The sequence below is a fragment of the Austrofundulus limnaeus genome, unplaced genomic scaffold, assembly GCF_001266775.1.
Source record: "Austrofundulus limnaeus strain Quisiro unplaced genomic scaffold, Austrofundulus_limnaeus-1.0 Scaffold45, whole genome shotgun sequence".
Classification (NCBI taxonomy): domain Eukaryota; kingdom Metazoa; phylum Chordata; class Actinopteri; order Cyprinodontiformes; family Rivulidae; genus Austrofundulus; species Austrofundulus limnaeus.
The window spans coordinates 1049644-1060313 of NW_013952447.1; the positions used below are offsets into that span (position 1 = coordinate 1049644).

The 10670-nt window shown below is 34.6% G+C and overlaps 1 protein-coding gene across 1 annotated transcript in view; it reads left to right on the forward strand.

Annotated features, from left to right (window-relative positions):
* ctnna2 (catenin (cadherin-associated protein), alpha 2) overlaps positions 1-10670 on the forward strand; it is a 286505-nt gene that overhangs the window by 204858 nt on the left and 70977 nt on the right. The window contains exon 9 of the mRNA XM_014007865.1: positions 4414-4566. Within this exon, the coding sequence (XP_013863319.1) occupies positions 4414-4566 (153 nt within the window). The remainder of the gene's footprint in view (positions 1-4413; positions 4567-10670) is intronic.

Sequence of the window (10670 nt, forward strand, 5' to 3'; positions counted from 1 at the left end):
ATATGATACAAAAAAATCCCATTCCTTTTTTAACTTGAAATCAATTGGAATTAGATATGAACATTTGTTTAACCTCAAAAGTACAGTTTTTTTTATTTAAATGTTGCTTGAACAACAAGTTTCTCAGTGGATCTATGCTTGTCAATTCAGCCTAAAAATCTATATGGTTTCATACATAGTGTGTATTGAACCTAAAGCACTGTATTGAATGGTTCAATACAGATACATTAATTTTTGCACATCTATATTAAAAGTCCATAGGTTCATTCCTTACAAGAATACTTCCCACTGTACCTTTGTTTTTGTTGTATCAAATTTAAGGCAAGATAAAATTCTCAGTTCTATGTTTTGTTTTCCAGAATTGACATACTAGCAGAACTCCCAAAATCCTATTTTAGTTTGTCTATATTTGTAAGTTAAACATTTTTTTATGAACCTACTCTTAATTTATGTAGAAATCTTTACTTATCACAAAAAGTAATGAAATGTGTGTCGGGTAGCTTAACAACACTTACTGGCAATAATTATTATACTGGGCACCTGATTGTCAACAATGAGGGCTATAATAAGCTCAAAACAAGTGTCAAGGTGTCAAATGTCAATGGCAACACCAAAATAAGCTATTTGGCAATGGCAAAGAAGATTTGGCTTTTTTTTCCCACATATGCAACCCACATACTGTACATAGCTCTACTGCTCGTTCCACAAATGCATGATCCTTAGAAATGGGGCACCACTTAAAATTGAAATTAACAGGTTTCCCAATGGTATAAGAATTATCTCCAAGAAGCATTGTTACAACAAAGAAAAAATATWCCAATACAAATTGTCTTACGTTTTGTGCTTAGATTAGATTTGCTTTTTAAGGTCAGTTTGGCAAATTGTAACATTGTAAAACCAGTTTTGTTGCTGAATATCAAGAGATAAACAATAAAACTTACACTGATGTGGTCTGAAGCTTGAATGAGTCATCCAAACCAAAACAATGACATAATTATTTGTATKTTTTTGTGTGTTGTGTTGTATTGGTTTGTTCTATTACCCTGTTAACATGGTCATAGATTCAGGTCTTGTGGTTTGCTGCAGCCAGTGGATCATGACCTCCAGACATTGTTAAGGTGTCTCTTTGACACATGTTACTTATGAAAAGATCATCAGTATTTAACTCCTTGGAAACTTAATGACAGGCCAAAAGACTGAACCCTAACTGCAAACGTATACTGCAGCCAGAGAGATATTGTTTGAGGTGAGGTTCTGTTGAAGGGCAGTAAAGCCTGAGTACAAAATAATTTTCAAATGGATTATATTTTAAAGGGTTCTCAGTGGGGTTATATTGCTCTCTTTATGAATGTATACATTGTCCATTTTGTCAAAATGCCAAGTCTTGACGGTTGGCAAAAAGAAAAAGTGATGAAAATTCAGAACAGAACTATTGCAAGATCTGCTTACACCAAGGTTTTGCTAAGAAATAGGAGATGTAGCTGAACATGATCGCTTCAATGTTTAATGATGCATGAGCAGTAAAGTGTAAAACACTTTCCCTGTTAAGTTTCTCTAATTTGGTGCATCCCAAATCTCTATTGCTCCATTTTCCTTCCCTGTTTTACTGTTTCGTATTTAGCTATCTTTGTATCTGTCTTAACATCACCGTTGGCATGCTGCTATTTTCGATTTATGACATTTCATCACAACCTACATTCTGCCAGCATGCAGCATGCCATAAGCATACCCGAAATTAAAAATGCATGACTGTGAATTATACCCAGATCATAATGGTAGCAACTGCAAAATATTTCAGTGTATCAGAAAACATTTATATGTAAAACAAAAGCACATAACTGTGAAAGCTTGAGCCACCRTGGCACTGCTCCACTATGGAGACAAATAGCCTATCCACTAACTTGTAATGAGCAGAGCCTGTGCTATATATTGGAATTCCAGTTCTATTTCCTTTAAGTGTTAGTGAAATACAGAGGGAGTGTTAGAGGAGAGACAGTGGGAGTGGAGCATGGAGGGAGGTGAGATCTGAAATATTGAAGATGGATTTCTGTGGGAGTGGTGTGTGGRCATTAGAATGCTGATGGTGCAGAAGCAGCTACAACTTGGGAAATCACTTGTCTGTATCATTTCTCCACTCAAAACCATCATAAGAAGCAGTTTCACTGTTGGGTGTTCACAAATATTCATGAAAATGACATGGCCTAGTTCAGTTTTTTTATGCATCTTATTCATCTGCCAGTACAAATTATTCCTACCTTGATAACAGCAATTAAAAACTATTGTTTCAAAACTAACATTGTAGATTGAGACATCTCTGACTATCCAGACGTGTGTTGACTGGATATGTGGAAAAACTGATACTAATGAGTATCTGGCAGAGGCTTTATCTACAGGTGGTTAGTGATCTTGCCAAGCTGGAGCTAGTAACTGAGGCTGCTGGTGGGAAATAAAAAGCAATCAACTGATGTGTCTAACCCTACATCCCTTTGGGATAGATAAAAGCTTGGCTGATCCCAAACATGTCAGTGTTGGACATTGCCACGGTAATGATTAGCATGGCGAACCTCTAAACCCACCCGATTAGGTATTCCCAGTGCTAAAATGTTGGCCAATTTCCATTCTTTAGTTCTTTTTTTTTTTTAAATTAGAGATACAGTGGCCAGAATTTTTTTTCAGTATATGCAAATAGAAATATTTGGATTAGTCTATAAGTTATAAGTATTGACCTTAGGCACAATKAAATTGAACTGGGCATGTTCTTCAGTATTTTTGATAATTAAATTTATGTCTGTGCAAAGTTTCATGAATATCCACTAAGCCATTTTTGCATGAGAATTTTTTAGCACAGTATCTTTATAAACTGTAGGTAAATAACAGTAAATTCCATATTTTTTAAATACTTTAATCTAAACATTATAGCTATTGATTATTTTTATTATTTTTATTTATTTTTTTATTATTCGTTTAAGGCACTGTTAGAACTATGATAGCAGTTACATTTTTATTGACATTTGTTTGGCCTTAAATGGACTGAAACAATTGACTTTAGTACAGTTTTGGTCAAATGTTGGTTCTGAGCACARAAAGGATTTTGTAATTATTGATGATTTTACAGTAGTAAGCATGATAAGGTTKTTTGTCTAAAACTTTGTYTTTTTGAGAGGCTTGATGGATTTTAACATACAGTATTTGCTGTTGGTTTTGACCAAGTTGTAAGACAATACAATATGCTACATCAAAAGAACTATGAAATTGGGATAGTATGATGATGACATAATTGGACCACTGCCTAAGCTTAACCAAGCACCTACAATGGGTTGAAGGTATTGAGGCTGTGGAGATAAATTTAAGTGTGATTGTATTGTTGCATGCTCACTGAGCCACTCTCAGCTCAATAAACCCATGACATTGTCATTTTATGTAAAGAAGCAATCATTAAGCAGTCATTTTACTGCATCACTTAGCATTAGGTCCTTAACAAAAACTCATGTTATATCTAAAGGAGGTAATCATTGTTTAGGCCTACATAAAGCTAAGATCATCTTACATATCCCAGACTGATTCACTGTGCAGCCATTATCAAATGTTCTGCACCAATACCACCAGTGTATAGGTCTGTAAAAACAAGTTATTTTTCTTTTTTTTCACTATTATGATTCACAAATGTCTTGTATGTGATACATGCACATTCAARCCTGAATAAAAAGGGTGCAATATTTATCCTAAAATGACAGGTAGAGCTAAATGAGGTTGGATGTGTATTTGCAAATTATTCCCTTTTTATTATCATTTTCATTTTTAATTATCCACTTTTCAGACTTRCCATGTCTGCTCTGGGTTCAACCCTTTGGAAAATGACTCATTATGGATATTAATAAAATGTCTATGTTTATATTGTCGATATTTAAAAATAATAAATTTTAAACTTATGAAGTTACTTCTTTGTTCTTTTTTTATATCTCATGAACTGCCTTTTTGTGGAGGATATCTGAGAAGYCTAAAGTGGTTTCTTTATGGTTACTCTGACATGTTTGACTGAGTGACTGACTGAGAATGACATCAAGGACCATTTACCATCTTATAAAACAACCAGTCCCTGAGCAGTTTAGAACAAAGTGATTCTATAAACAAAGATGCAAGTCACAGTGCCTGCCCTTTATGAAAAAAGTAAACAACATCTTTACAAGCAATTTATGTCCCTGTCCTTCACAGCTCTTATATCCCTTATTCTTTCCTCCTGATTTGCCCTTTTTCCTTCTGCCAATTCATCCGATTATATTACTACATTCTATTGGTTACAGTGCTGAATTATAAGCAGTCACTGCTGAATTTATTGTACTGAAATGATCATGAATCATTAATGGCTGGACTGTTTTTCTGTGTTTTATTTATTTTTTTCTCAATGTGTTGTAGCTGAGGAAGGCAGTGATGGACCACATCTCCGACTCTTTCCTGGAGACCAACGTACCCCTCTTGGTGCTCATCGAAGCTGCAAAGAGTGGAAATGAAAAAGAGGTCAAGGAATATGCTCAGGTGTTCCGTGAACATGCCAACAAGTTGGTTGAGGTCAGTTTGTATTTTTTACTTTGGGACACACACACAATATGTGCTAAATAGTTGTTTAAACTTACTGTGTCATCAATGTAGACCTGTGTGCAGTAAGTGCATGTATATTTATCATATTGTTGTGTTTKTTGGGTCATTTTATAAACATATTTAGCAGGAACTGTATGATACAACACTCAAATTAATTTTATGATATATTTATCTACATTCATGGGGTGACTGTGGCTGAGTGGTTCAGTGAGTCATCCTCCAAGGAGAGTTGTGGGTTTGATTACCCTGCTATTCTGTCACATGTTGAAGTGTCTCTGGGCAAGAAACTGAACCCCCACTGATATGTGTCCCATCAGTGWATGAATGTGATTTAAGCACCGATTAGTGTCCATAGAATGATGTCCTGATGCATCTCAGTAATTCAGGCAGAAAAATATCAAAAAGAAAAAATAAGTAGGTCCTCTCGGTGGGTTCTTCTTTAGTGAAATGTTTCGTCTCTCCTCCAAGAGACTTCTTCAGTCTGATGAGTTTCAGGTGAACTCAGCCTTATAAGCACTGCCTTCACATGGACAAACAGGTTAGTCACATGCAAAAGAGGGCCATTGCCTAACAATGGGCTTGATTAGCTCTATTGTTCATAGAGGGTCRTATGCCCCACATGAACACAGAATTGGGGCACATGACCCTCTATGAACAATASAGCTAATCAAGCCTATTGTTAGTCGATGGCCCTCTTTTGCATGTGACTAACCTGTTTGTCCATGTGGAGGCAGTGCTTATAAGGCTGAGTTCACCTGAAACTCATCAGACTGAAGAAGTCTCTTGGATGAGAGACAAATTGTTTCACTAAAGAAGAACCCATCCAGAGGACCTACTTATTTTTTCTTTTTGATCCATAGAATGATCTTTCTACTGTAGGTTAGAGAGATATAGCGTAATGTTGTGTGAATGGGTGAATGAGGGCACATCCCTCAGTGTAAAGCGCTTTGATTATATTGGTTGAATAGGAAGTTGCTATATACTGTAGGTGCAGTCAATTTACCGCCGATCCCTGATAAAGCAGCTAAATCATCATCAAGAAAAATATTCAGACATTACCTTACATTATAGTGCTGATTCCACATGTTGTCAGTTTTGTTTAAGAAAATCAAGTCTCTTCACGGTTTCAGACTCATACAGAATGGCTRGAACTCCACAACTTCCACATTTCTGTTTTTATATTTACCATTTTGGTTGTAACAGCTTTCGTGATCAAGATAGAACCCTCTACAGGTGCACGTGTCTTGTTGAAAATCAAAAATTAGGGTGCAGGCAGGTGACGTGGCATTGGTGTTGCTAGATGAATAAGAATTACCATTTTTATGAGATAATTCTAGAGTCATGTTTGTCAGTTACAACACACTCATCTTACAACCTCTCCCCTCTGAGAAAGCATACCCTTACTTAGCACATACGATAGTTTGAGTCAAAATGGAATCTCTCAAATTGGTAACCCTGCCTGGCATGGAAACCACAGCAGATTCAATGAGCACCATAGTATCCATGTAAACTTTTTTTGTCAACAACACATTAATTTACAACAATCAACACTAAAAAAACAAAAACAAAACAAAACAAAAAAAAACCACAAATGTTTCCAGAAAACATTCAACAACATTATTCTGAGGACATTTTTTCAGTATGCTTTTCATTTGATAAAGTATCAAAGAAGTGTTCCATTCCTTTTGCTCAGTTGTTGTTTCAAAGTTATATTTGTATYTACTTCTGTATTTACTGTATCCATTGTGTCTGCAAAAAATATTGTGTTGATGTTGATTTAAAAAAAATCTTACAGATATTAGAATACACCATAAAGTCTATTATTCTCTTTATTTCATTTTTTAAATCACAACAACATGTTTTAAAGGAAGACACTGCTGTGAACCTTAAAGACTAAACCGCATGTGTACAAACTCTGATTTGTAGTGCTTTTGCAATCTTAGTGACAGACAAGCAACGTGATTAGCTGAATGTATCTGGAAAATCAAAGTCATACACAGACAAAATCACAAACAAAACATTTCAATCAAAAAAAGAAAGAAAAAAATCCTCAAAGTTCAACCCAGTTGACAAATTTTATTTATTTTAACAACAGAAACTGACATAAAAAATAAATAAATAAAGCCAACAACATACAGATACCAGGACCAAAGGCTGGTCCACTTTGTCTGCTTAAAAAATAAACTCTGATCCTTAAGAAAATGTTTTTTGATGACCTCTGACTTAAAGGAACTTAAAGAGAGGCATGCAATCTGAMTTGCTAAGGGGTGCCCCAAATGAATCTGAGCTTTTGGGTGGAAAGAAACTMTCTGTAAATGAGACACACTGATGCCCCTGAGCTCTGAAAGGTTAAATGGATTCATCATGTTATAACTGACAGTGAAGCACATGCATAACAATTTTATTTTAATAAGCGTGTGAGATGCTTTGTCATCTACTTTGAGTGCTTCAGCTKTGATCTACTTGTCTTATTGCTTTACAGACCTTGTTTTAAGACCTTTTCTTAGCCTCCGTGATAAAAATCAACAGCTGACAGAAGATTGACTGTCATAAATTAGAAATTTATTTATATTTTAAATTGACAAATTTAAAAAGCTTTTAAAATAAGGGGTCAAAATACAACTTGTCAGATGGAAGATGAACTATAAATGCTATTTTGAGACATGTTAAAATCACTGAGCTGCATGTRCACTTATGCAAATAACTGCCATTGCAGATATTTGATTAAACATTCTGTTGCATAAAAGTAAAATACAATATGTGCCCTTGTGTGTGTGTGTTGCATCTGACAAAAACAAATCAATGTGATTTTCATCTGTAAAAGGTCAGGTGCTTCAAAACAAATGTTTATGTATTCAAACCGGGTTAATTCAGAGCCAGTGTTTCAGTTTGATTCAAAGAATGGGCACAGCATAGTGAAGAATGTTGATTGTAAATCTTGTTTCTTTATGTAAAAGTATGCTTGCATGGTACTGAACAAAATAATTTTAGCTTTGTAATATATTTTTTCAAATTAAGGAGATACAGTATAATTGTCAGTATAACTGTCATTGATGCTATTGTGTCATCTTCAATATGTGTACAACTATAGATAGTCATCAAAGCARGCACCATTGCTGCCTTCAACTAAATTAGGATAACTAACATCCTGGTGGATGCCATTGCACTGCAGTCATCCTTCTGATGTCAGGGAGCCATAAGCTTGAAGCTGAAATGTGATCAACAGTATCAGATTATGACTTATTGTCATACCTGCTGGGATTCAGTTTGCTTTTGTTCCATTTGGTAATGTACAATTTAGTTCTACTCTTTTTTTCCCTTCATTGTTCTCTTTTCACCTCTCTAAGGAACAAAGTTCACCTTCCAGACTCTCTTAATCACAGAGTGTTCATTACATCAAACTGRCAAACAACACAAAACCAATTATTATTAAGTTGGGTTTATGATTAGCCTAAAATCTTGTAATGGATTCATAAAAGTTAATTTAACCTACCTGCCACAGCCAGGAAGCAAGTCTCTGTCTGGTCTAAATTAAATTGTAATAGTGTTGTCAACGCATGATTTACCTTTTGCAAAATACACTAGGAGCCTTTTATGTAAAATGTTTACACTAACACATGCTGATGTATTTTTTAGCAAGTAGATGCAAAATTATTATTATTACTWGTATTATATTCTTGACCATTTTCACTGGATTTTGATTAAAAGAACTGGAAAATAACTATATATTTTGTGTATGAAGACAAGGTTTTCCCTTAAGGACAAAGTCTTAGACAAATATACATTTTCATTAGTTTACAAAGGTACMTCATGCACTTACAATTTTTACTTTTGACAGAAGACAACATAAACCAATAATTTGCTATCAACAGTTCCAAAATGTGTTTCTATATTTGCACATGTGTATCTGACCATGTAAATTCACAGATAAAACAAACAAAAGGCATAATTATAATACAAACTTTTTTCAAGGCTCCAACATGTTTTTATGTGCAACTTTGTTGCAAAGCAAAAGTGTTTGTTTTTATGTACTATACAATATGTCTACATAAAAGGGTTTTATCYCATTTATGTACTGCCTTTCTTTTTTGTCAACACTATGCAGTACAGATGAATAATTACCATGTTCAGTACACTCGCCTTTTTCATTGGCCTTGAAAACTCATCATTAAATTAGTGCTGCCTGCAGCATCGTGGGGAAAGGGTGACTATTAGATCTTTTAAAGCCACCAAGGTTCCTTTTTATTATAACTGCAATGATATTATATTTGCGCCAGTGACTCTTGGACGTCTAAAGGACGTTACGCCCCATCACTATTCTAATGTCAGGATGAGATTTTTCGTTGACCTTGACTTCATCTTGAAAGACTTTGGTGTTCTTACAGACTTTTCTGCAGTACATATGCTTTATTTCTAAAACATGTTGTCAATGATTTTACGACTATGAAGGAAACGGCTCAGTGACTACACAAGTCRATAATGCGTATTGGCAACATTTGTTTATGTCATATTTGCATAAATCCTTCCTTTGGACTAAAGTTGGTTGTGATTACTTATAATTAGTAAGTAGTAGAATGTAGCCTATAATGGATTGTCTTATGGAGCTGAAATATATAAAACAAATTGAAGCAGTAAATATTSTAAAAGTCCTGCATGAAACACTTTACTGGACACTTACCAGAGAAGTGTGTGTGGATAACTGTTTGAAAAGGTGCTTTTGAACCTGTAGGCCAATGAAAATCTTCCCTTTCATTTAAAGTTGTGAACTTTGCAGTGAACTATGCCTCAGGGACCTATAGCCACAGAAGTACAAATAAAGATATTTTACACACTACACAGTCCATCTCTGATATATAATATTTCAGTTGAGCTCACCTCACATATGTCCTTTCCAAATTTGAATATATGTATATATTTCAGTTTCTCTCTACCTTTCTGTTTGGAGTCTCACTGCGAGTTCTGTTGGTGACTGTCAATCTGTTCACACAGGCTTTTTTTACTACTTGTTAGTTACAAAATATAGGCTTTATGAGTTGCACAGACAAATGAAATAAAGTTATTCTACTGTTTCTGCATTAATATTTATGCTAACACAGTTATTAAAGTTAGAATYCAGTTATTCCCACAGTACGACTTACACCCTGATTTTTGTGAACTTGCAGGTACAGTATTGCAGGTGGTATTCAACACTTTTGAGCTACAAATGCATAACGTAAAGGCTTTGGCCATTATTGAAGCTTTCATTATATCTACATAATTGGTAATTGTTTCCAAATGAATTCAAATTGCCATTATAGTCTCATTGTATAACCTTTCATCTTTGTGTGGTCACATCCAGACTTACACCAAGTATGTCGTTTGACAGTGTTGGAGAAGATGATTTGTTTTATTTTTTTGTTTTTCTTTATTGTTTATTTTCATGAGTTGGCCAGCTACTAGTAAAAAAAGATTCAGAGCTTGTTTTCATCACAACAAAATGGGAGTAACAGGTGTAATTACCACAAAAAGTATGTGTGCACATTAGATGGACACTTCGCCCCTTATTAGCAAGTTTGCTCAAGGTATTGCAAATGAATTGTCATCGTATTATCAGTGAGTGTGGTGCCAATATGGCAAAGCACTGCCTGGACTGCAATAAAGCATAAACCATTACATTTTGTATACCTTGCATTCATGTTCAACATGCAGGTAATATTCTTGGTCAATCCAAACCTCTCAGTAGTTTTGATGGCCACAACTGTTTTAGATGACGGTGATAACAAAAGAGAAGTAAATAAAAAGGAAATAGTGGTTCACTGCAAATGATTTTTTTTCATCCCAGTTTTAAGCACTGGATTTTATTTTATTACCATGCAGCCCAACTTTTGAATATGTTATTTATGTTTGCTGGCTGTCCTTCATTTAGGTTTGTCTCAAATATGGTAGCTTTTTTTTATTTGCTTGTTTTCAAAAGCAATAAAATAGACACAAATTTAGGGTGAGCTTTGTTGTTATTGTAGATTATGTCTACAGAAAACCTAAAGTCCTTGAGGTTTATTAAAATTTTGAAACTTACATGTAGGTGTAGCTACAAA